This window comes from Haliotis cracherodii, unplaced genomic scaffold (genome assembly GCF_022045235.1).
Source record: "Haliotis cracherodii isolate W230 unplaced genomic scaffold, xgHalCrac1.p SCAF_10, whole genome shotgun sequence".
NCBI lineage: Eukaryota > Metazoa > Mollusca > Gastropoda > Lepetellida > Haliotidae > Haliotis > Haliotis cracherodii.
In genome coordinates this window covers 12,741,300-12,768,590 of record NW_027266265.1, presented here as the reverse complement: position 1 = coordinate 12,768,590, position 27,291 = coordinate 12,741,300, and the positions used below count along the sequence as shown (strand labels likewise).

The 27,291-nt window shown below is 41.0% G+C and overlaps 1 protein-coding gene across 1 annotated transcript; it reads left to right on the top strand.

Moving 5' to 3' along the window:
• The first annotated feature begins 3,062 nt into the window (after positions 1-3,062).
• LOC139454070 (ubiquitin carboxyl-terminal hydrolase 10-like) lies at positions 3,063-26,641 on the top strand. Its single transcript, XM_071235568.1, has 14 exons — positions 3,063-3,138; positions 6,100-6,195; positions 7,535-7,571; positions 8,347-9,207; positions 13,472-13,563; positions 14,413-14,522; positions 15,040-15,083; positions 15,790-15,893; positions 16,326-16,422; positions 16,603-16,721; positions 17,737-17,955; positions 19,091-19,235; positions 19,772-19,837; positions 20,738-26,641. The coding sequence occupies exons 1-14, from the start codon at positions 3,121-3,123 to the stop codon at positions 20,923-20,925; spliced, it is 2,196 nt and encodes a 731-aa protein (XP_071091669.1). The 5' UTR covers positions 3,063-3,120; the 3' UTR covers positions 20,926-26,641.
• The last annotated feature ends 650 nt before the right edge of the window (positions 26,642-27,291 follow it).

The following is a 27,291-nucleotide window of genomic DNA, read 5'->3' as shown; positions in this document are numbered from 1 at the left end:
ATTCCGGTTCGCCCCGATTATGTTTCTTGGTTTGTCAGCACCATACCCGTGCTCGTGGGTTCCACCAAAGTGGTAAACGTCTGCATCACTTCGGGCTTTCTTTCCACATTAAGCTGATACGCCGCGCCAGAATAGGAATAGTTATAGCACTTATATAGCCACGTGCATGCGTGTGTGTGGCTGTTTATACAAGTCAAGACTAATGCCCACTGAGATTATGGAGCCTGACTCCGAACCGACCAGCCCTTGTTGTATCATCTTCTCAATGCTGAGTGTCATGCAGGGTAACAAAGGTGCACCATCTTTTAACGGTTTTTGGCATGAAGCGGCCGGGGATCGAACTGCCGAACTTCCTATCTCTGGGCAGACAACTAGACCACAGAAGCGGTTTTTATATCGTAGAGGTTATTTAAATGATGCATAAATTATTTGAACGAAACGTCCTACCTAATTTACGGACCCATGCAAAAATAAACACAGTGAAATACTCAAAGGGTAATTCTCCATTGTTCAAATTTATACACGACTCAAAACACGTTTCGGTGTTTCACTTACCGCATCGTTTTAAACGAGGAAACAAACAAAGTTCATTTCCGTTCTTTAATTTGAAATGTTTCGAATTGCTTTAAATTGAACCCCAATAAAATCTGATAACACAGAACGACATGTAAGACTACGACTGGCAAATACCCAGGCGCACGTATAACCAACATACACTCTTCAAAAAAAGAAACGCACAGGTAGTATGTAGTTCATTGAACCTGACTACACAAAAAATCCGGTATATAAATTAGATATATGTTATTGGAAAATGTTGGTGGCCTGATAATCGACAAACGGTGCGTCATTTCGCAGCCATTGTCGATTTGCAATGTCTTAAACGGCATTGTTTTCACACTTCTTCAAAATTGTCATGGAGGAAAAACAGTAAAGCAAAATGCACGTGCAAGTTATGGCATTCGTAACTCGTGACAGTGGCTATAAAAAGGCAAGCATAAGCCAATAATTTGTCATTCAATTGCCAACATTGTTCAAGTTCGGAAATGTCCAGACCGAGCCTGCCGATCGGAACATCGCCCCAGGACGTATCCAAAGAGGGGAATCGCAGTCTCCTGTTGCACGCCACTTCAACGTCCACCATTTGCGGTCTTTGGGACCGATACACGCACGTCATTTCCACTGCACAGAGTTACCACCCCGGCACAGGATCACCACATTCGACTGTTCCACCTACGTCATCGCAATGCCACAGCTACGGAGACTGCAGGATGCATCCCTAGTTTGAGGAGAATATCGGACCAGACTGTCAGGAACCATCTTCGGGAGGCTGGAATCCGACCCAGAATCAGATCCATCAACAGCGACGTTGCGATGGTGCCATAACCTTACAGCCTTGGAATTTGAGAAACTGGAGATGTGGTTTTGTGGCAGATAACTTCACAACACACCGCAGACACTCCCACAACTGGCCAACGCGTTACAAGCAGAATGGCGCAGAATTCCGCAGGACCGAATTCGTACACTTATCCAGTCAGTGCCAAAGAGATGCAGAGCCGTGATTGCTGCCCGGGGCGGTCACACGAGATAGTGAGTTCTGCGCAACCTTGTGGCCTTATGTGACATGACAATGAACAGTTATATTGCCTTTGTACAACGGCAACATGTGACTATCGAGATCCAAAATTTCATATTTGTATCTATGATATGAAATTAAATATATCGACTTTTTTAGGTACAATACATTTACTAAAAATCTACCTATGCGTTTCCTTTTTTGAAGAGTGTAGGTGAAATGCTGTGGGCCATAATTGATATCGACATCTTAGGGAGACTATTAATACACATTGTTCGATATAAATAATTTAATTTTCAACAAAAGCTTTATCTTAATAAAAATATTGAGTTACACAAATGTGTTATTCGGCCGAACAAAGCTAATTAGCAACCCATGCTTGCCGTAAAAGGCGACTGTGCATGTCGTAAAAGGCGACAATGACGGGATTGGGTTGTCAGGCTTGCTGAATTGGTTGATGCATGTCATCGCATCACACACTTTCAACATCACCTCTACAGCAAAAGGAAGATTGGTTGATTTCCAAAAGTGGCAATATTGCCACATGCTTTCATCATGAATTAAGTTTATAAAGGTATTTGTTTTGACATAATTATTATTTTAACGTCTATAAAACATCAATACAAGTCTGCATGATATCAATTTATATTTAACGTAAAGAACATTAGAAATCATTACCACATAAATCTTAATTGGTGAGAATTAATCTATTAAAGAGAGACCTTGAATATAATCAATACCAAAGCGCAGACCAGGGTGAATACGTCACAAATTTCTAAAGTGTACTGCTTTTTAAATATATATACGTGCAGGGAGATTATATTGAAAAATAAAAACATGAAACTCCACTTGCACCTTGTTTTTATATTGAGTTCTATGAACTTTTTGACCATCCCTCGTATATATTACTTTAATATATATGACTTTAAAGCAAACTGAACCTTGAACTAATGACATAAAAAATGAGAAGCAGCATCAACATGAAAAAAACCCGTGTTTCTATGATTTATATATCTTATTGATACTGTGGAAACACAGAAGTGAAAATTCTTTTCATGAAAACATAAGAATCGGGACTAATCCGTTTTACCATATGGCTAACAAGCATTGGATAGTGGGAGAACTCAACCGTGGTATTTGGGATTTTAAGGTATCTGACGAATGGGTGATAGCCACAGTGCCGTCTCTAGCGGTATTGCAATATACGATTATGTTTGTTGTTAATGGTTTTAGAATTATTGCATCAGAGACCTTCACAAAAATAACGTTGAACACATCGAAAATAACTTCAATATTCAACATTTTGACAGTGTATTCATAAATTATATGATTAGATCTACATATTGCTTCTGAAATTAATTGGTTGGTACGTCAGTTGGTGCAATAAGATAACATTCTTTTCATCATTGGTTTTGAATACATATTTTAATGGCGCTTGTTGAACGAACAGTAAACTAGAGTTATCTCCCCGACGCATGCGTGACAGGACCCCAATATGGCGACGAAGCATGAGTTGATAGGATGATTGAGCAAATGTTTTCAACAAGATGGAGTTATCAGATCAGGTAATCAATTCAATTCGAACACCGTCAGGACGAAAGATCTATTAGGTATCTGATTACGTGTCTCTATGACATTGTTCTCAACGTATTTCGAAGTGAGAAGCCACCGGCACGGTCATTGCGAATCCCGTTTGGGTCGGTCTGTCTGGACTGCAAGGCAGTGCCCCTGACCTTAGGCCAATTCATACAGGAAAGAAAGCATGTTTACGCTCATGCTTAACATATTTGCACTTAACAATGCTCCTATCCATGGATATTACTTCTGTTCCGCATATCTTTTGAAACATTTGAAAATAAAATGTCCCAAGTAAGCAGGTAAATTGTATTATTTCTAAAGATGGTGCAATCATACCTTGAGAAATGGTGTATATCCATATATATATATGTTTGTGGCCCAGATTATTATTTCGGAGTATATTCATGACCTCTTAGGCCTTTATCTGGGGGTAAATGTTATGTTTTCGAAAATCTGTCACAATATTTTGGTTATGTACACATCTGGTATCAGTCAAAGTAAATACTTCCTTTTGATTTTTTCCAGAGAAGTTAGGCCTAGATTGAAAGTAGCTTGATTCATAAAAACAAGTATCCTTGCTTTATTTTCGTAGCATTGAAATATTGATAACCCAATCAGCAACTCCAAACTATGACAATATAATAGTCATTTAGCAGTTTGGACATGGATAAGATTAGCCCCCAGCACACTTTTGCTTGTCATTGGAGGTAACTACCATATTTCCTATAATAAGTGCTCCGACGGATATTTTTTTAACAAGGTTCCAAATCTGGCAGGTAATGGATGCCTGGCAGTCATTGGAGAACCACTTAATATTTCAACTAAGGTGTTGCATAAGCTACAGCCTCAAATAAATTTACATACAATAGAATTTTATCTTCTTGAACATGAACATACAAATTACAATAAAAAACACTTGTGTTGAGTGTTAACCAAACCACTAACAATTTGTTATGATACATGTAAAGAACAGTTATCATCTCTCTCATGAGTGATACTGTATCCAAAATGCAGTTCGCTGATGCAAATAGTTTCAATCTAACAAACCAATATCCTCCCTTAACATGGTGCCGTGAAATAACATGAAATCTTGTGTCTTTTTATCACAGTATTTCTCGCAATACATCTAAGAAATAGCGGCACAATATGCATAGAATTACGGATATCAATGTACATTTACCTTAACACTAAAGAAGACAACGCAATTGGTGTCTTCTGTCTTCTAAAGCACATTTGTTAGAGTTTTAAGCATCGATATATTCAAAGATATGAGTAAGGAACATGTCTCCCTTATCGTAGTCTGCTGGCGGAATTTCTCTTAAATGGAATGTTTGACATAATCTTTCCGCACAATGTACATGTTTGATGCCATCAATAAAGCATTCAGTGAGGTAGTTGACAATTTGAAATTTCTGTCTACAAGGCTGTACAAATGTATTCTGTGCCTGAAGAGACTCTGAAAGATTGGGTTACCACTAAAATCAACATTCCAACCACCAAGTCAGGCCCCGCCCCTCTTTTGAATCAGTTTGAGGAAACTCAGCTTTCTGATCATATTTCCATCATGGCCTCAATCGTTTACAGATACAAATGATCAGAAGTTTTCAGCCCTGCCACAGACTTTCATAAGTTGGAACAAGAAATTTAATGATAAATCATGATAAATCACTGTCCATGCGTTGGTTTTACAGCTTTCTTGGACATTGGCCAGATTTGAAGGTCACAGAGCCAAAACAACTGTCTGATCTTGAAGACAAGATCGCAAATTACTTAATAGAACTTGACGAAATCCTTTCAGAGTACGAACTGAAATCAAGACCAGAATCTATATACAACATTGACGAGAAGGTATCCCACTGTCTCCATCTCCACTGTATGTAGTTGACTCTTCACAGTCCGCTCCAATTGAAATTTAGGGTGGTTGGGTAGCCTAGTGGTAAAGCGTCCGCTCGTCACGCCAAAGACCCGGGTTTGATTTCCAACATGGGTACAATGTGTGAAGCCCATTTCTGGTGTCCCCAGCCATGATATTGCCGGAATATTGCTAAAAGTGGCGTAAAACCTAACTCACTCACTCACTCAGCATTGACCTTCTGACCTTGACACACTGCTTGTTAGTGATGATGATGGGCAATGGAGGTGACAAGTGAAATTCAAATGTATATAAGTATTCTCAGTGTCACTAAAGCCACGAGAGCTTAGAAACTGTGTATCCCTTTGTGTTCACAAAATGGGGAGCGTGTATGTTTGAAGGGTCACTGGGTCCATCTAAAATATCGCTGTAATGTCACAGTTCTGCGCCGCCATGACAGATTTTATTGTCCATGTCATGGCTTACCATTCTGACCAGAAGAATAAACAACTTACAACGGACCTGACAATTCCTGTAAATATGTGGTTTTCAATTTATGTTGATTCAGCATAGTTATCTTCCCATTTCGCCTTACCTGGAAAACTTTAATTTGGATCATTGCACAAGAACTTAACCGACGCACATGCTAAATTTTCTCAGTGAGAGGCCTCCGTATATTTGCTTCACAAACTGTTATGGTGAGTACCATGGAAACAAGGTGACATCAGTTTCCCCATCGTCTGAAGGTCATGAGGTCGGGTGGCCGATATTCGTCAATCGTAGTGGTTGTTGTCAATTGTTAAGAATTTGACAACAGTTTAGTTTGGTACTTTACTCGAGGGCAGTGTTTTCCTAAAACACAACACATAGGTTGTATGATTATTCTGTTTCAGAGTTGTCAACACAGTTTAAGGCAGATGTCAAGACAAAGTAACTTATCCAATCTCACACTATGCATTTGTTCTTTCTTCTTTGATCCAAGTAAAAGCGGCGTTAAACCCAACTAACTCACTCACTCACTCACTCACTCACTCACTCACTCACTCACTCACTAAATTAGGGTTAAAACAATTTATGCTTTTCATTGTTCTTTCAGAGTGTAAGCTTTGGAGATTTCAGTGGCCTTGATGATGCTACGTTTGAGAGAGTCTACAAGATTCTCCATGGTGCAGATGGAGCCAAGAGGGTAGAGGTCAGTGGTGAAGGCAGGCCTTTTTATTTGCAGGGTGGGACCAAATTAGATGTGATATCTTCGTTTTGGTCAAATTGAAAGCAAGGATCGATGCTCATGATATCAATCACTGGATTGTCTGGTCCAGACTCGATTATTTACAGACCACCGTCATATAGCTGGAATATTGCTGAGTGCAGCGTTAAACAACAAACAAACAAACAATAAAGCCTAGTAGTCTTAGTGGTACACATGACCATGTACATTGTATGAAAATACACATACTGTACATTAAAGATGTAGATTCATTGATAATTGGTTAACTTCTTACTTGACAGGGTATAAGGATCTATATTACATTTACAAATTATATCTGTATTTTTATGGATAAGACAGTCACATGACCTCCCTAAGGTCCATAAAACATGAAATTGCCCTCATGAATTGTCAATACTGGAGTTCTTGTACCATTATGCGTCATATAAATCACTATTGGAAACTGAACTCTATTTAACCTCATGCTTTGATAAGGATCTTGTGAGAGTTTTGGCGAAATTTCTATGTTTAGCACATGGTTTAAAAGTACAAAAAAAGTGCTTTAGCAAACAGTTTATACAACCTGAATTAATGTTCTCTGATAATTGTGATATATTAGTAATAGAAGATGAATATCATTTTGCACTAGTTTGCCCATATTACGAGAAAAGCAGAGACAGTTTAATTCCTCGTTATTTTCATCATTGTCCATCAAGACAGAAATTTGCCTCCCTGATGTCCCCCAAATATGTTAATGTTATAAGAGTTTTGCTCTTTATCTAAAGAGAAATATGCCAGTTTACCATTAAGCAGAAGTGTTAATCTGGATTAAAGATATAGCTTTATTTATAGATATATACTTTTATATTTAGAAATTACGTAATGCATCCACATGCAACTATTGTACTCATATTATATGAAAGAAATTGTACTCTTGACCACAAGGCCTTCAATACTGAATAATCTCTGTAATAATTCATAAATACTGAAACATTGTTACTATACAGGCATGAGAATCTTCCGTGGATCAGAAAGTTTCTGCAAATTTTTGTGACTACAAATATTTTGTAATCTGATGGCTTCCCCCATAAACACCCCCAAATTTTGGACCATGCTCCATTGCAAAGAAGTTTCAGCTGAAGAGGAAAATATCCATTCTCATCTCTGACTATAGTAAATTAAGAAGTTGTTATCCATAAATTGTGTCTTCTTTGTCATCCGTCAACTTCTAAGAAATGCCTATCAAACAATTCATGTTAACATTGACATTGACAGTTTGTCCTGTGTACTAAGTTGATACTGACATGTTACCGTTTTTGTCCAGTTTCCATGGAATGGTCCTGACCCAAACTACCCTGAAGGTAAGGAACGTTTTGCTACTGGAGCTCGATGCAAAGTTCAGGATTTTACCAAATGCGAAACTATATGCATTTGCACTGAAAATGGACACGAATCATTTACATTTAGAGTTCTGTGTATCGCTATTTGAATATTTGAATTAATCAAAAATGTCGCTTACATTTCTATTTTGGTAATTTCTATTCCTGTGGACTCGGAGATAGATAGACCCAGGTAATTCCCTGAGAGTCAAAACATAACGCAATAGAAAAATGGTTGGTAGCTGTTTTCTTTTGGTCCTATACATTTCTTTATGCCTAACTTGAGGCCCAGTTTGATTCCCCAGATAAGTAATGTGTGATTTCTATTTCTGGGGTCCCCGACCGTAATATTGCTGGAATAATGCTGACAACAGTGTGTACAACTACTCTCCCTCACTTTGTTCAGACCTAGAAGTCCCCTAGTTGGGCTGATGTGACGGTAAACCAGTGCATGATCAGTGTTTAAAATACCTGCCTGCCCGACAGTCCAAGACAGTCTGTTATGAAAGTTGCGTGATGATCGGGGATTAAAGTTACAAAGTTGACAATCCACCAGTTTATTGTTATTTTTGAGAACTAATATTAAACAGTACTATCCTTATGTTTACCCTTTTGTTTCTTTTGTTGATAAGTCTAAACAATTCTGGACTGACAACATTTTTTCTGGTCTGGTAACTTTGCAATGTTGCCAGTCCGGTTGTTAGGCTGAAATTTTGGGTAATTTTATACACTGGCATGATCTTGTCTTGTGTTGTAGATGCTGAGATTCAGTCTGGCTTCATCCCTGTGGATGCAGTCACAACTATCCCCGGTACCCCCATCTTTGTTCCACAGTACCCTGGCATGTTCCCTGTCCCCACAGTCCCAGCTGTGGTCGCCCCCTACCCCGTGGCCCCCATCGTCAACGGAATTGCCCTGGGGCCGCCATACCACACTCAGCCTGTTCCAGTGCCAATGGAGACAATCTATTCTCAGAATGAAGGAGCTCACATAGTCACCTCCCCTCCTGGAACTGTGCTGTGCAATGGTCCTGTAGTCAGCTCCCAAGTGTATGAACTTGTTCAAGTGAGCCCCCCAAATGTTCCACAAGCCAAGAGGGATGCAGCATCGAGTGCCCCAGCCGAGTTTGACTTTGTGTACAGTGATCCCGGGTCCGAGGTCCCAGTGTCGACATCGACCGAGCTGATTCAACATATTCAAACTGAACATGGTCCAGTCCCAGAACAGACTCTTAGCCCTCAGTCCAGTAAAAACAGTGGCCCTCCTGACAGGACTTCTAGCATTGTCAACAACTTAGGACAGCAAGTTGAAAATGTTTCAGTTAGCAGTAGTGTGGCCAAGGATAATAACACCAACGCTTCTCCTGATGCCAGTGTTCCGAATGACCCCAACCTTCCAGTAAAGCAGGACTCCATCCCAGTGCCACAGCCCACCTCTCCACCGAAGCCCAAGTCCTGGGCCGGACTGTTTAAAGGAAGTTCGGCCATCGTCACATATGTGGATGATACCAAACGAGAACCGAGCCCACAGCCAACTCAAGCTCCAGAGACAAAGGTGGAGGAAACCACAAAACAGCCAGTACCTGTTGGAGAGGATTCTGCTGCTGCACAGTTGGGAGGTAAGAAAATACCATATTTGACGTTGTAAGCGTCCCGCTCTAATAAGCTTCTACAGCGATATTTGCTAATATATGGGCTAGTGAACAATCCCAATTAGCACCCTTCCGATTGATCAATGTACAAAAGACATTTATTATTTATTTGTACTGGTTTGTCTGCTCCAGTCTGGAGTGTCAACAGATGGCTAAGTGTGTGTGTGTGTGTGTGTGTGTGTGTGTGTGTGTGTGTGTGTGTGTGTGTGTGTGTGTGTGTGTGTGTGTGTGTGTGTGTGTGTGTGTGTGTGTGTGTGTGTGTGTGTGTGTGTGTGTGTGTGTGTGTGTGTGTGTGTGTGTGTGTGTGTGTGTGGAGTTCCATTTCAGTTGGTGACATTTGTTGCATTTACTAACTAGCTTGATAGACAAGATTACAACTTCCCGTTATTAGTGCTTTTGATTCATTGATGATTAGGGTGGTGGGGTAGTCTAGTGATTATTGTCTTCAGTCATCATGCCGAAGGCCTGGGTTTGATTCCCCACATGGGTTCAGCGTGTGAAGCCCATTTCTCATCTTCCCCGTTATGATATCACCAGAATATTGCTAAAAGTGGTGGCCTATTCTAAGGCCTACAGTATTTGTAGTTTCTGAATATTGCAGTCATCAACTGAAAGCCCGGCAGCCTTTAGCTAGTGAAATTTAGGCTGGACTATGTCACTAATAGTCATGATTTGAAAACCGCAAGCCCACCTGGCTAGTTGAAATTCTGACCTCATAACGACTCTTCAGCTGCTAACTCTGATATCTAGGTTTGATTTTTGCAAAGACGTATTACACTGTATGTAAAGTCTAATAGTGCATTTTAATCTGATTTTACATTGTAAAATGTTTCATACCTCGTAAATGCGCCCTTTAGTAAAGAAAAGCATTTTGATTGGATGAAATGATTCGCGGAAATCATAGAGCCATTCAACAGTTGGTTTCTCAACTTGTCCATTTTTTTACTAATTTTAAGAGGCTAAGAAACCAAAATTGGACAGAAATGAAACAAAAGATTATATGAGAAAGAAAACAGGAAGCAATTATATTACATGAAAACTCTGATCAATGTGAAGAAACTGCATCATGCTCAATTAAATCCAGTTTACACATAGGCTGCCAAGACATTGCAGATGATTAATACATACAAATAAGCAAATGTGTTTGAAGTTTGAAAGTGTCCATTACCTTTACATGTAAGGCAGACCTTTCACAGATTACCATTCACTTTGTGAACGTGATGAATCTTTCCTCCACTTACCATTTCCGGGGGCACGGGTGGCCCAGTCGTCTAAGGCGCCGCGATTCGCTGTGCAGAGTTGCGTCCCTTGGACACGCCAGAAACCTATGATTGTGGGTTCGAATCCCGGTTCGCCCCGATTATGTTTCTAGGTTTGTCAACACCATACCCGTGCTCGTGGGTTTCACCGAAGTGGTAAACGTCTTAGACCTGCATCACTTGGGGCTTTCCTCCCACATTAAGCTGACACGTCGTGATATAACTGGAATACTGTTAAAAGCGGCGTTAAAACCCAACTCACACACTCACACACTTACCATTTCCTTGTATCTGAAGTCATAATACTAAAAGTACAATAAATATGGTATACGAAATAGTCAATGAATTTATCTTAACAGCAAGGGCTAGCAAGTCAATTGGGGGCTAGTTGAGCTGAATTATTACTAGCCGTCTTGGTTGGTTGATCCTTTTTCCTTATTTTCTCTCTGGGATTTTAAAGGATTCCAACCTCAGTGCCCTTGGCAGGGAGTTTGGGAAAACTACCCTGGGAACATGAAGATGATAATCCAATTTATGATACATAAATTGCACCTCCTCTCTTGAATACCTTTTACAATCACATGAGTTTGATAGAGCTAGGGCCAAATCTTTTCTCTGTTGTCAGCATACACATCAAGAAAATACCTGGTAATGCCGTTTGTAAACATGACCAGGAACCTGTTCTACAGAGCGACCTTAGCGCTAAGTTGGTCGTAACTCCCATACTTTAACATAGGCTTACGATCACCGTAGCACAAAGATCGCTTTGTGGAACAGGGCCCTTATCTACAGTTATAGTTTATACAAATCATGTTCTATTATTGGAGCATGGACTAAACTACCTTCACTATCCGCAATGCAGTAACAATTAACTGTCCCTTCCATGACCCTCATGGTCAGATACAGGTGTGACACAGACAAACAATGCAAGGTCGCTGACTGACAGAAACAATGGGGTCACTATGCATCTACAACATTAAATTATTACCATGTGGTGCATATCATATTGGTATGTTACAATTGATACAAGGCAATCAGTGCTCCTTATATACCTGTAGACATTAAGCCCATACTGTTGGATCATATTTGGGAAAGATGGTCATTCTTTACCTGAATGCAATCAAAAGCACACAGTTAGTTATAGCCCAATCAATGTCACATGTGCAGCGATAGTAACTAACATTTTTAGTCCACTGGTCCTTAGAATGACAAATAGCAAAACCCTTAAAAAAGGCAAGTTTCTACTACTACAGTTTGGCAAGGACTACATGACTAGTGCCAATTTCTAACACTGAATGTGTAGTATTGTCAAGATGATTGGATGTTGGTTGGGAAATACGAAGTCACTTCTTACCTCAGCACAATGAATAGCACAAAGAATAAACCATATTATCAGTTATTATCCAATTGTGTGAAGTACTTTCAAGGTGATTAGGTGTTAGTTGGGAAAGGTGAGGTCACTCCTTACCTCAGCACAATCTATAGCTCAAAGAATGAGACGTATGATCACTTATAATCCTATCGGTGTTGAGTATATTGTGATCAGTTCAAGATGATTGGTTGTTATTTAGGAAAGGTGAGGTCACTCCTTACCTCAGCACAATCTATAGCTCAAAGAACGAGACGTATGATCAGTTCTAGCCCAATCAGTGTGCTGTATGTGGACAAAAGTTCAAGGTCCGATGATGTTATTTCGGAAAGATGACGTCGCTTATTGCATATGTTGACTTGTCAGCAAGAAAATAAGCAAGTTCAGCAATCACATATGATCATGTATCAGAACATCTTCCTCAGTCAGATCTCATTGGATGCTATTTAAAAAGTTAACGTCACAGTTGACCGCTGGGCAGTGTCAGCAGAACTACGGACAATTATACAACCTTGTGATCATGTTCAACCCAGAAAGATCACAATTGTTATACAAGCCCCTACCATTGGATGTTATTTTGAAACGATGAGGTCACAATTTGCAGTCTCAGCATATGTAGGAGGAAATGTGTCTTTAGGATCATATACAAACCAGTTTGAGTTGAAATAAATCCCATATTACTGGATGGTATTTTTGAACGGCGACGTCACCTTGCTATGTCAGCCGAATGTGCCCAGTGTTTGTAACTAGGTAGGAGACAACCAGCACGGTAGGTTGGTATATAAGACATGACTGAACCACTGTCAGCATTAGAACATTGTACCTGTCTCAGTAAACCTGCACCATGCCAGGGCTTCGGAAAAGGACAAAACGTTGCCATGTTAGCAAAACACTAGAAGGACCAAGCCCAAAGAGGAGGCATTGCAAATATTCTACTTGGCTGACTGAAGGTACACTACTCCTCACCTTGTGACAATTGTTGTGAGGGGGATAGCACTAACGTCTAACTTAATCATTGTTAATGTAAGTTTATCATTATGGCTACTAGAATTTCATGTGGCTTTGTTAGTGTTAACGCAGTCTCCTAGTCGAGACTAGTAAAAGTCATGAAGCTTTTTTACATTTATTTGTAAACTAGTCATTTTAGAGGACTAGTGTAAACACAAATTCGTTTCTAAGACTTTGTTTGAGTTGTTGTAGCAATGGCTACCAATTTGACCATTCAGCTAGTTGAACACAATTCTTGCTTAATCTTTTATCAGGAAATCGTTGTACACACAAAAATACATTTCAGTAAGACTTTTTTTTTTATAGATTCATCTTGTGTGATTGCTTAAGTTATAATAATGATGCCCCTATCGTCTGCTCCTCTGATGTATCCTTCAAGCAAAATGTGTTCAAATCCTGGTTCACCCTGATTAGTTTTCTAGGTTTGTCAGCACCATACCCATGCTTGTGGGTTTCACCAAAGTGGTAAATGTCTGAGACCTGCATCACTTTGGGCTTTCCTTCTACATTAAGCTTACACGCAGTGATATAACTGGAATAATGTTAAAAACTCACTGCAATGTATGTTCTGATGTTATTAATGTTTATGTTACAGGCATGTTGAAAACCCTGAAGATAAACCACATCTCAGTGGCACTGCAACCACGCGGCCTCATCAACCGGGGAAACTGGTGCTATATAAATGCTGTATCCTTGGCAATAGTCTGTAATAAGTGTCCATGTGTGGACTCTGGGTTAGAATTGGTTCCCCACAACCTATGCTGGTTGTCACTGGTGACTTATTTGTTCAGGCGATCAGACTGGATGATTTGATTGGTCTTTCGTCATTGTACCCCGATGACATGGATCATTGCTCGTAATATCAATCACTGGATTGCCTGGTCTAGACTTGATTATTTACAAGCCACCATTCCAAGATAGCTGAGTAAGGCATCAAACAAGAAACACACACACTATAATCATAATAATAAGGAAGTATGTTATATAGCTGGTCTAATATCTTATTGACAAGATAGGGGTGGTCGGGTAGCCTAGTGGTTAAAGCGTTCACTCTTCACGCCGAAGACCCGGGTTCTGTTCCCGACATGGGTACAATGTGTGAAGCCCATTTCTGGTGTCCCCCGCCGTGATATTTCTAGAATATTGCTAAAAGCGGCGTAAAAGCATACTCACTCACTCACTCACTCACTCACTCACTCACTCACTCACTCACTCACTCACTCACTCACTCACTATTGACAAGATGGCAGATGATCAGGATTTCAGAAAACAATTGATCGATACAATTATTTAAATGCTTTGAATCTTGTTAAATAAAATTAAATGAAATATGCCTCTAGTGCAGATGTAAATCTTTGAGTCTACCTCAGTTTTTAGTAGATTTTGTTTTGAACAAGAGCTCTAGACTCTTGTATTATCGTAACGACTTACTGCAATAAGTGTTACTGTAGACTGGGTGTTTTGCCTAGAGGCTAAAGACAGTGCCTGATACTGAAGACATCACTGGCTGTTTGTTGACATCCTGAACCTGTCCAGACACTACAAGCTCTTGTGGCGTGCCCTCCCTTCTTCCAGCTGATGAGGAAGCTGTGTGAGTTCGCTCCCCTGATCAGAGGTCCCAGCTCCACTCCGATTCTAGACAGCTTGTGAGTAGAAAGAGATTTTTTCAGTTTTTAGATAGGTGTGTCTTACAGTTTCACTAGGTTGAGGAAGTATTCAGAAAGTAGGGCTAAAATGGGCCTTATGTTCTACTCAACATTTGTTAGGGTTATTTTATTTTCAGAAATATTCAAATGTTGAGAGGGATGTTGGGGTGTCCTTGTGGTTGAAGCATTCTCTCGTATCACCAAAGGCAAGGGTTTGATTGCCCACATGGTGCAGTGTGTGAAGCCCATTTCTCTCTCTCTCTCTCTCTCTCTCTCTCTCTCTCTCTCTCTCTCTCTCAAAATGTTGAGTACGGTTATATTATTACAGCTGATTGTGCCTTTTTGCCTTTGTTCATGCTCTCAATGATTAATTTAAACTGTGTGATAACAGTGATATGTTGTAGGATTGGAATATAAGCTTCTTTCTCTCGCTTTCTAAATAACATTATTTAGTCCATTTACTTATCTGTTGTCAGTAACACAAATCTGTAAGCTTGACAAATTTGTTATTTTTCAGAATTGCATTTTCCAAGAAGTTTTCTCCTTGGACACGTCCACAAGGTAGAGTAAATGACGTATTAACAGTAATATGAAAGAATCGTGAGTTCTTTCAATTCTTTTGAGTAGTATATATTGGAGTCAGAATAAACTAGCCATTCTGAGTATACATTCTGGTAAAATTAAAACAAAAAACTTGGGACACAATTTAACAAGCATATTTCCTTTGATTGTGCAGTTGAATGTGAGTGGCAACACTCTCATGGATCACAATGCAGTCGCTGTGTATATACCATTACATGTTTTCTTGTAATACTGACCCGTGAAGATCCAGGGTAGAATAGGTCTTCAGCAACCCATGCTGGCCATGAAAGGCGACTTACGGGGTCGGATGGTCAGGCTCACATGTCATCTCACCCCAGTTGCGTGGATTGATGCTCATGATGTCAATCACTGGATTGTCTGGTCCGGACTATTATTTACAGGCTGGCGTCATATATCTTGAATATTGCTGAGTGCAGTGTTAAACAACAAACAAACAAACTTGTAATACTGAATACATGCGATAGATGTTCAGGATCACTGATTTGGTTGATAGCGTAGCAACATACCCCGACAGCATTAATCATTACTCATATCAATTTTTGGATTGTCTGGTCCAGATTTGACGGCTAACAGGTCGCTGTCGTAGAGCTGGAATGTTAATAAGTAGGGGATTGAACAATAAACTTGTAACACTCACCATTAATAATATGGAATATATTTTCAGCCCGTGGGGGCAAGAAGGCTCCAGAGCTCATCCCAGGGTCACCTTTTGAGCCGAACAATGTCTACCAGATGCTGCAGGTTATCGAGGCAAACCCATCATTCAAGGTAAGTCATCACTGTCAGTTACGTTACCTGAACCTGATTAGGATTCTTGAACCCGTGAAGATCCAGGGTAGAATAGGTCTTCAGCAACCCATGCTTGTCGTAAGAGGCGACTAACGAGATCGGGTGGTCAGGCTCGCTGATGTGGTTGATGCATATCTTAATTGCGTGGCTGGATGCTCATTAAGTCAGTCACTGGATTGTCTGGTTCAGACTCGATTATTTACAGACTGCCATCATATAGCTGGAATATTGCTGAGTGCGGCATTAAACCACAAACAAGCAACAGGATTCTTGGGGTAGCTTCAGAGATTCAGCCAGGCTGCACCCTCTCTGCCAGATGAACTCTCCACCAAGTCACCAGTCAGAGTTATCTCCCATTTATATGACTTGCCTAGTGCTAAGGCCAATGACTCTGATGTTTCCGTGTTGCAGCTTGGCAAACAAGAGGATGCAGAGGAGTTTCTAAACTGTATCCTGGACGGGCTACATGAGGAAATGTCTGCAACCATCAACCTGGCCAGTGGAGGTGGTGAGTTACACCCCTTTGACATTTGTCCATGGCTCAAGGCTCGGTTGACTCGGTTTACTTTGTCATAATACCCCAACATCGTGGATTGTTCATGTAATATTAGTCAAGTAAGAAATTCACGTAATTCCAGGTTATGTTGGAGTTGAATATGTTAGCTGGAGGCTGAACGTTTGTTTGTAGAACGGGAGCCAGAGGATGTGCAGGAGAACGGCTACGTGGATGACGAGGACGGAAGTGAGGACGAGGAGGACTCCTGGCAACAAGTAGGGCCCAAGAAGAAGAGCATCCGCACACGCAGGGTCAGTTGAAACATTGTGTCCCTCACCCCCATCCACACACGCAGGGTCAGTTGAAACATTGTGTCCCTCACCCCCATTCACACACACAGGGTCAGTTGAAACCTAGTACCCTCCCACCCCCATTCTCTCACACAGGGTCACTTGGAACAGTCCCCTCCCACCCCATTCTCTCACACAGGGTCACTTGGAACAGTCCCCTCCCACCCCATCCTCTCACACAGGGTCACTTGCAACTGTCCCCTCCCACCCAGATCCTCTCACACAGGGTCACTTGGAACTGTCCCCTCCCACACCCATTCTCTCACACAGGGTCACTTGGAACAGTCCCCTCCCACCCCATCTTCTCACACAGTCCCCTCCCATCCCCATCCTCTCACACAGGGTCACTTGGAACAGTCCCCTCCCACCCAAGTCCTCTCACACAGGGTCACTTGGAACAGTCCCCTCCCACCCAAGTCCTCTCACACAGGGTCACTTGGAACAGTCCCCTCCCACCCAAGTCCTCTCACACAGGGTCACTTGGAATAGTCCCCTCCCACCCCCATCCTCTCACACAGGGTCACTTGGAACAGTCCCCTCCCACCCCCATCCTCTCTCACAGGGTCACTTGCAACAGTCCCCTCCCACCCCCTTCCTCTCACACAGGGTCACTTGGAACAGTCCCCTCCCACCCCCTTCCTCTCACACAGGGCCACTTGGAACAGTCCCCTCCCACACAAGTCCTCTCACACAGGGCCACTTGGAATAGTCCCCTCCCACCCCCATCCTCTCACACAGGGTCACTTGGAACAGTCCCCTTCCACCCCCATTCTCTCACAGGGTCACTTGGAACAGTCATGCCATTCATCTGTTGGTTAGCTTGGGTCGAATTAAATGTTTACAGGTGATACAGTTCATTAATACTGAATGTGTCATCACTGATTGGAAGTAGATTTTGGAATGTTCTTTGTGGATTTAGAATTATTCTCACTGGTTTGTATATGGAGACATTGTGAACTCTTTGTTATTTCTGTAGGCTGCCTTTGCCAAGACCCCAATTGCTGACATATTTGCGGGACACATCCGCTCTGCTGTGTACAAGGCTGCGTCCAAAGAGTCTGCCACACTGGAGCCATTTTTCACCCTAAAGCTGGACATCCAGGATGAGAAGATCTGGACAGTGAGAGATGCCCTGGAGGGACTGGTCACCAAGGAGGCAGTACAGGGATACCAGTGCTCAAAGACTAATCAGGAGGTAAATGTCTGTCCCTCCATCTCTCCCTCTTCACCTTGCTGTTTGTGGAGGTCGTGTTCAGTGTGTTCAGCCTGACTGTGTGTCCTCAGGTGGAGGTTGTGTTCAGTGTGTTCAGCCTGACTGTGTGTCCCCAGGTGGAGGTCGTGTTCAGTGTGTTCAGCCTGACTGTGACTTGCATTAAAGGTGGTGTTCAGTGTGTTCAGCCTGACTCTGTGTGTCCCCAGGTGGAGGTGGTGTTCAGTATGTTCAGCCTGACTGTGACTTGCATTAAAGGTGGTGTTCAGTGTGTTCAGCCTGACTGTGTGTCCTCAGGTGGAGGTGGTGTTCAGTGTGTTCAGCCTGACTGTGTGTCCCCAGGTGGAGGTGGTGTTCAGTGTGTTCAGCCTGACTGTGACTTGCATTGAAGGTGGTGTTCATTGTGTTCAGCCTGACTGTGTCTCCTGGTGGAGGTAGTGTTCAGTGTGTTCAGTCTGACTGTGTCCCCAGGTGGAGGTAGTGTTCAGTGTGTTCAGCCTGACTGTGACTTGCATTAAAGGTGGTGTTCAGTGTGTTCAGCCTGACTGTGTGTCCCCAGGTGGTGTTCAGTGTGTTCAGCCTGACTGTGTCTCCTGGTGGAGGTAGTGTTCAGTGTGTTGAGCCTGACTGTGTGTCCCCAGGTGGAGGTGGTGTTCAGTGTGTTGAGCCTGACTGTGACTTGCATTGAAGGTGGTGTTCAGTGTGTTCAGCCTGACTGTGTGTCCCCAGGTGGAGGTGGTGTTCAGTATGTTCAGCCTGACTGTGACTTGCATTAAAGGTGGTGTTCAGTGTGTTCAGCCTGACTGTGTCTCCAGGTGGAGGTGGTGTTCAGTATGTTCAGCCTGACTGTGACTTGCATTAAAGGTGGTGTTCAGTGTGTTCAGCCTGACTGTGTCCCCAGGTGGAGGTAGTGTTCAGTGTGTTCAGCCTGACTGTGTCCCCAGGTGGAGGTAGTGTTCAGTGTGTTCAGCCTGACTGTGTCCCCAGGTGGAGGTAGTGTTCAGTATGTTCAGCCTGACTGTGTCTCCTGGTGGAGGTAGTGTTCAGTGTGTTCAGCCTGACTGTGTCCCCAGGTGGAGGTAGTGATCAGTATGTTCAGCCTGACTGTTTGTGTCCCCAGGTGGAGGTGGTGAAGAAGATCAGCCTGGAAGAGCTGCCGCCCATCCTCATCCTCCACCTTAAGTGTTTTGTCTTCGACAAGACAGGGGGGAGCCAGAAACTGTTGAAGAAAATTGACTTTGACGTTGACCTCAACATCACTAAAGGTAGGTTCCAGGAGGTGGTGAGGAAACCAAATTCAAGGTTTGAAATTGGTCCAGGCTGCTGTCATATAGCTAGAATATTCCCCAATGTGGAGTTGAACCACAACCAGACAAAGTCAGATTGATCCACTTGAAGGTCATTGACAGCGTTTTAGAGTGGTAGAGTTGCATCCCTCAGCTAGATGTAGGTTTGAATCCAAGAAAAGTTCCACTTATGACCCTCAGACCATAGGTTTCCCAAGCTGACAATACCTGTATGGCATTATACTATAATGTCGATATACTGTAATCTTATTCAAAGCAGTATTCAATCCAACTCCATCCTTGTTTTCCAGTGTATTGTGTTTCCATTCTGTTAACCAGGACCCCTTCGATGCCATATCTTTGCCTAAAGTCAGATTCCATTCATGATCGAGATATATCTTGTGCTTAGTTGATAGGACAGATGGAGATGGTGGCATCACTTCTGAAACGAAGCTTTGTTGCCAAGTGGGTCCAGGGTCGAGGATAACGCACTCATGCATTTTGTCTTTCAACAGATCTGCTGTCATCAACAGCCAAGGCTAAGATCCAACACACGCATCGGTCCTACAAGCTGTTTGCTGGTCAGTTGGAATATTATTCTCTGAATCTTAATCTGTTTTGTACTTATTTAACATGATTATCCCCTGCCATGAAGTGGAAGGGGGATAAAGGAATGGGTGTTGTCTGTCCGTCCGTCCGTTCGTCCGTCCATCACATTTCATTTCCAGAGCAGAACTCAAAAACCATGAGAGATATCTTAACCAAACTTGAAAGGTCTAATGGTGAACTGGTGCCTTGATAGTTTGGAATATTTTACAAATTTGTTTTTTGGGATTTTCCATAGCAACGACTTTTAACTAAAAATGGCGGTAGTGCTCGTTTCTGGAGCAGATCTTGAAAAACCTACAATAATTCTAGCCTTGTCCACAACCCGACATGTCACGTTGGTGGGGGATATGAATATTTCATGTTTGTTTCATTATTATTATTATTATTATTATTATAATTATTGATTTATCAAACATAATTAAATTTCCCTGTTTTTATCCTTGAGGAATCTTGAGTTTGAACATGTTGAATTGGTTTTCAGCAACCTACGCTTGGCATTAGAGGCAACATAGCCATGGGTGGTTAGGCTCGGTTATGTCATTATACCATGATGGTGTTGATCATTGCTCATCATATCAATCACTTGTGTTATCACAATCAGATCAAACATATATGGGATGAACCATTTAAACTGCAGCCTCTCCAAATGGAGAAATAACTATGGGTTCATATCCTTGCCCTGATAATGTTTCTAGGTTTGTCATCTCTAATCCGTGCTCAAGGGTATTAACGTCTAGACCTGCATCACTTAGGGCTTTCCTCGCTCATCAAGCCGACATGCTGTAGATTAATGCATGATGTCAATCACTGGATTGTCTGGTCCAGACATGATTATTTAACATGTTAACATAGTCATGTCTGTCTGATTGCAGTTGTATTTCACCATGGTAAAAACTCCACCGGCGGCCACTACACAACAGACGTGTTCCACCCCGGCATCAGTAGCTGGGTGCACATCGACGATGCACGTATACAGACAGTCCAAGTCGGCAGCGTGCTCAAGTATACAGCACCCAGAATGCCATACCTGCTTTACTACCGTCGCACAGACCTCTCTTAAACACATTCGTCTTTCATTCAGATTCGGTTTGGACGTTTGTGTCTTGTGTGGCATTGGACAATGGAGGATCACACTTGTTTCAGCAAGGTCTACCACAGGATGTTATCATTGTAAAACCGAATCTGATTCATGCTCTTTTGGGAGTGTCTTCATCTGCCCAGCATTGGTGAAGGATATCTCATCCAACTCGACTTTTGTGTGAGATCACACCGAACTCAACCATGTGTAGACATTTTTCTATTTCTATCTAGCATTATGGAAAGTTCTCCCTGTGTATGAGGAACAGACTTTGAACTATTTCAAGTGTGACAACTTGGACATGCGCATCTCTACAGCATGATGAACTGATACAGACTGTTTACATTGGAGGCCATGTTCTGGATTTAACAGAATGCTAGTCCCTGAGGTGCTTATGGACTCCAGAGTGTGCATTTCAATATGGAACTCAAATGCTAATCTTAAGCTTGTGTACTAGAATGCTTGGGCTGCTGAAACTCATTCTCAGCATTTGCAATCCGTTGAAGACTTTTACAATCTATGAACATATATCCGTGAACTGATTCTTCTGCTTAGATTAGAACAGCAAGCACAGATGCTTTGAACTGATTGCCAATAATGATGGGGGAAAATGAAGATTATCTTTGCATTTCATGGACATGATCGAGCAGCTGATACCAACATAATACTTTCATAATATACATTGTAATTACAATCATGAAATGTGTCTATTGTCAGTCTGGACAATTATGTTCATTTATATCATTGTAATACATAGTATTTCAAGAGGACATAGGGGTTTGTTGCCAAGGAGAGATGCATCCACATCACTATTCTTGTGCATTATTTCATTCTAGAAGTGGGGGCAAGGGTGGCCCAGTCATCTTAAGGCACCGCAATTCGCTGTGCAGAGTTGCGTCCCTTGGACATGCCAGAATCCTATGATTGTGGGTTCGAATACCGGTTCGCCCTGATTATGTTTCTAGGTTTGTCAGCACCATACCCGTGCTCGGGGGTTTCACCTGCCTGACTTCGGGCTTTCCTCCCACATTTAGCTGACACGCCGTGATATAACTGGAATACTGTTAAAAGCAGCGTTAAACCCAACCCACTCACTCACTCACTCATTCTAGAAGTAGAATCTTTAAGATAACCTTTTTTATAGTAATCAGAATAACATTTAGGGTACTTGCGTTAACGTTAATAAATTGTTGCTATAAACTTAATTAAGAATTTAGAGGTTATTGTCTAAGTAGCAAGCCTCATGTGCTTCAATAATGTCATTTTTTGCTATCTCCAAACGCCTGTTGCCATGAAGATCTGACAAACCCTCCAGGTGAACTCCGAGTGAATGATGTGTGATTTCTTGAGTCAATAAGATGTCGGCTTTCTAAAATATACCACTATATTTCATTACTTCGATTTTTGAAATATCAATCTTAAAAAGCTTACACAGAACACAAACATTCCTTCGTTATTTGTCCCTTTCGGGTGGAGATGGTGCACAGAAACAACAGGGTGTATGAATTATCCACCTCATTATAATAGCATGCCCTTATTTTTTCCATTCAGAACTGCCTATGTATGTTTGTGTTTTTGGTGATACATAATTCCAATATGAGCTCGGAATCTTTTGGCTGCTTGTACCGAGAATTAATTGGCTAATTTGAAATTTTTATGTGATGCACCTGCCAGGGTGCATTTGTCAGATCTTTGTGTGGAAAGGCGTATTTTCGGAGTAACACCTGAAACTTCAATGAGATGGTCAATTCTTGTAACTGGTATTAACAGCTTCAGTGAAAGATTCTACAGTGTCTGAGGTAAGAGGACAGATGCCTGGTCATGGCTGCTGTAGAATGTCTGTCACTACTGAAATATGTATACATGTACAGAGTGGTCACAACACCACAAATCACCTACCCAATGACCTGACTTCAGGTGATGCTAGTGTACACTCTGGGACACTCCCAGCACTCTGTATCTAACTGCATGTGAGTGAGTGAGTGTGACGTTTGCTTTTCTTTTCACTAACATTCTGTTGCCAGTTGCAGTATGTTGGGCTACCAGTAGGGGTGGATTTATATGTTGTATTTGCAACACGGCTAAAACTTGCTTGAGCCATAACTGAGCATTATGGCGATCCTGTAGGGATTTAACTAGACCTGCTCAGAGAGCTTATGTTTACGTTATTACACATAACTGAGCATTATGGCGATCCTGCAGGGATTAAACAAGACCTGCTCAGAGAGCTTATGATTACGTTTTTGCCATAAATAGTTCAATGTTAAAATACCTCAGAATTTAAAAAGGTAAAAACTTCAAAAATCTCAATTTTGAACCAAATGATATTTTTTCCAAGTTTGCAAAGGCACTTAGTTTAGAATCCTAGATATATCCCTATCATGATGGACTTTGACCTGTCCTATTTTTTGATAATAAGAAGGCAATATATATTTTGCTATATTTCCACACCACACAGTCATTCTCAAAGGGATACATAATGTTACTCTTGCTACATATTATAAGTAATGTTAAACCCAACTCGGACAGAATAGAATATTTCTTATTTCTGAAAATATTATGATCAAATGTAGTAAACAAACTCAAGAACCTAAAAACAATGTACCCTATTTGACGTAATAAGCGCCTACAGCTATTTGCTAATATATTGGCTAGTGAACAATCTCAATTAGCACCTTTTCCGATTGATCAATGAACACAAGACTTATTTATTCGTGTATGATACGCACACGTGTTATATGCACCCTTAATTATGGGCAATTAATTTCTTGAATAATATATCTATCGTGTATAATCATGATAATACGATAATATCATTTCAGGGTGTCAGCATAAACCACGAAATTTACAATCTTTCAACTGTTTTTTTATTCTCACCAAAATTATATTCTAATAAGAGCCCCCTATTTCTAATTTTGAAAGCGCCCTGGGCGCTTATTACATCGAATACAGTATTAAGAAAATGAAACAAACTTAGGAGAATTTATGTTGACAATTATTACATTATCCTTTCCAGCACATCACAAAATGGTTGTTACAAATGGAGATACACATGTAACGGTCAGTGTCTGATGTTTGCCCCTCTTCATTTTTTGGATATCGACCGCAACCTGTTCCTTACTGAAAGTCGCTAATGTAAAAACATCTCTGAAGTGAAGGGGGGTGAGGTGGCCAAGTGGTTAAAGTGTTCTCTCATCACGGCAAAGGCCTGGGTTCGATTCCCAACATGGATACAATGTGGGAAGCCCATCTGTGGTGTCCCCCTGCCGTGATATTGGTGGATTATTGCTGAAGTAAAACTACACATCGCCAATGTTGGCGTGAGAGGATGTAGCAACGTTTGCCCCACCCCCTAAGGTACTGTATGGTATTGTCTGTTACTATAGAGCATGGTGTTATGCATGGATCCAACAGATATATGTAGGTGTGTGACTAAGAAGTCATGTGATGTAGACACAGTCATGTGACAGATTAGTGATCAGTCCAGTGTGTTGTACATAGTGTCTTTTTGAAGCCAACTTAGGTCACGAAGATCATTTATTAATATTCATTTAATGTGTTATATTTGCAGAAATATGATGCATACGTTATGTGTGTGTTTATGGTTTGATATTTGCTGATGGTATTGTGTCATTTTTTAAAGAAATTTTATAGTTATTAGGTTTTCCATATATCATTGACATTTTTTGGCGAACATTTGATCCCCATAGTTTTCTCGGTCGATCAATAAGAAAAAACGAACTTTTTCAGGTTCTTGAAATATTTGTGAAAACCTAGTGAGAATGCAATTTGAAATCAAGGCTTTGTTCTAATAAAAAGAATTATGTTGAGAATTGTTGAAGATTTATTTGGTTTAACATATCATCCATGGAATTTTCTTTAATGAAAGTCATGTTCTGAAAATAATTCAGTAAGACTGTGTGGCTAAAACAAATAATTTGGTTCTTAGGCATGCCAGAAATATGCGTGCTTTTATGTCCTGGTAATGAAATGCCTTTACAGCATTTATACTAATATTGCATTATTCTCACTTCAAAGGGTTTGATCTGCCCCAAGTCTTTAAAACAATCACCTCCAGAGAACGGGTGGCACGGGTGGCCCAGTCGTCTTAAGGCACAGCAATTCGCTGTGCAGAGCTGCGTCCCTTGGACACGCCAGAAACCTATGATTGTGGGTTCGAATCCCCGTTCGCCCCGATTATGTTTCTAGGTTTGTCAGCACCATACCCGTGCTTGTGGGTTTCACCAAAATGGTAAACGTCTAAGACCTGCATCACTTGGGGCTTTCCTCCCACATTAACCATGATATAACTGGAATACTGTTAAAAGCGGCATTAAACCCAACTCCATCACTCGCCTCCAGAGAACCAATTGTTTTCATTTCATCTGCCTTACAGGAATTTCCAATACATAGACACAGTTGTTCCTTGGTACGTCAAATTCTTATGTTTCTGCTTTGTTATGTGTTGATGTACCAGTTTGAATATGAAGTGTACATTTTGAATTATCTCTTGTATTATGAAGGAAATCGTGTGACTTATGTTCTGAACCTATTTGTTAACTATTTGATGAAAGTCATTTATGCATGTTTGATGTGAACGTTTAACCTTAGAGTTGTTGTAAAATATTCTAGCATCTAAGTTAAATAGACACAGCACAAATTGTAATATAATGTATTTAATATTGTCATTGCTGTCGACTTGGAACAAATTGTTCTCCTTTGTCATTGGTTACAACAAATATTCACTCCTTGCTGTAGGCTGGTTGGATTTAGCTGTATGTATTACAGCCTTTTGTGGGATGTAGTAATAAGGGAGATAACCCACCTACACCTAGTTTGTTCAACCAATGAATTCCATTGTGACAATGATGGTGTTATGATAGCCTTGATTTCATTGGCTAACCTTTATGGAATGAAGGATTTGATTGGTGCAACCACATGCCATATTAGCCTGCATGGGATCTCAGGTGCAGTTTAATATAATTAATAAACTGAGACTTAGTCAACGTGACCCACTACTGCCTTTTAAATGACATAAAGGATAGTTTTACTGTAGGTTAATCAAGTCATATTCTCATTGAAAATCATGAATTTTGAATAAGGTGTTAAATGAGTGTTATGAGCCGATTCCTAATTATGTTTAATCACATCACTGAAGTTTCTAAATATGAATATTTGCGTTTGGTTATTGAATTTCACTTTAAAATAAGTGTTGAATGATTTGATAGTATGGATATGTGTATGTATACAACTTGTCTTGTACATATTCTATTTCATGTATGGACATTTAAGATATACATTCTTATCGATGTTGCACCCTTTGCAAATTATCAATAATTTAGCTGTTGTTGGCTTCACCCGCCATATTGTACCAGCACTACCTGTCACCCCCAACAAACGTTTAAGTGAACTGTCTTTCCTTTGAAGCAGGTTTATCCTATTTTGAGAAATAGGGGAGGTGGGTTTCAATTGGTGGTGCTGCAGATGTCATGGGCAAATTCTATATTTTCATGAGCATTAAGAATCTATTTTCATTACCACCTCATGTGTGAATTACGTGAATTAGATGTTGATATAGAATAGCTTTGTTTGCCACCCAGTGATGTGAATTGATGCTTCATTTAAAATATCCAATCAAAGTTTTGAGTGAAGCCCATGTGATACATGGAGCCCCGTTACCAATAAATGATCATGTTAACCAGTCAACTAGTGTTTGTTGTTTGTCCTGAAGCCTTGTGTGGGTTCTGAGTCGGAATGGGAGCACAAGTGGTTCTGTCATCAGAAGCTAGACAAGTTGCTGTGCAGAGTTGCATCACTAAGACATGCCAGAAACCTATGAACTTGGCTTTGTTATGCTTCTAGGCTTGTCAGCACCAACCTGTGGCTTTCTCATGGGTTTCAAAGACCTGTCATCCCACTTTGAACTAACACCCTGTGATAGAACCATGATAACTGAAAGTCTGTTCAAAGTGGCATTAAACCAGACTCACGCATGGTCAGAACAGGTTCCCACTACCAAGTTTCCTGTAACATTGCCTAACATTGAAATCTGGTAATTTGGCTGTGACATATGGCTATTCTAGTATCCTAATATAGTCACTGGGTTGCCTGTTGACTAAGTTATATACTACAGGTGGACATGTAGGTTCGAATATACTACAGGTGGACATGTAGGTTCGAATATGGCTGAATACAAGTCACTCACTCCCTCACTATTTTTGGATGAAGAAATCTGACTGCCTTCATGGTCTAGTGGTGGAGTGGGCTAACACTATAAATCGGCATCAGTCCGGACTAGTACAAGCAGACGCACGCACACACGCACATCGCTATATATGTGCAGTAATA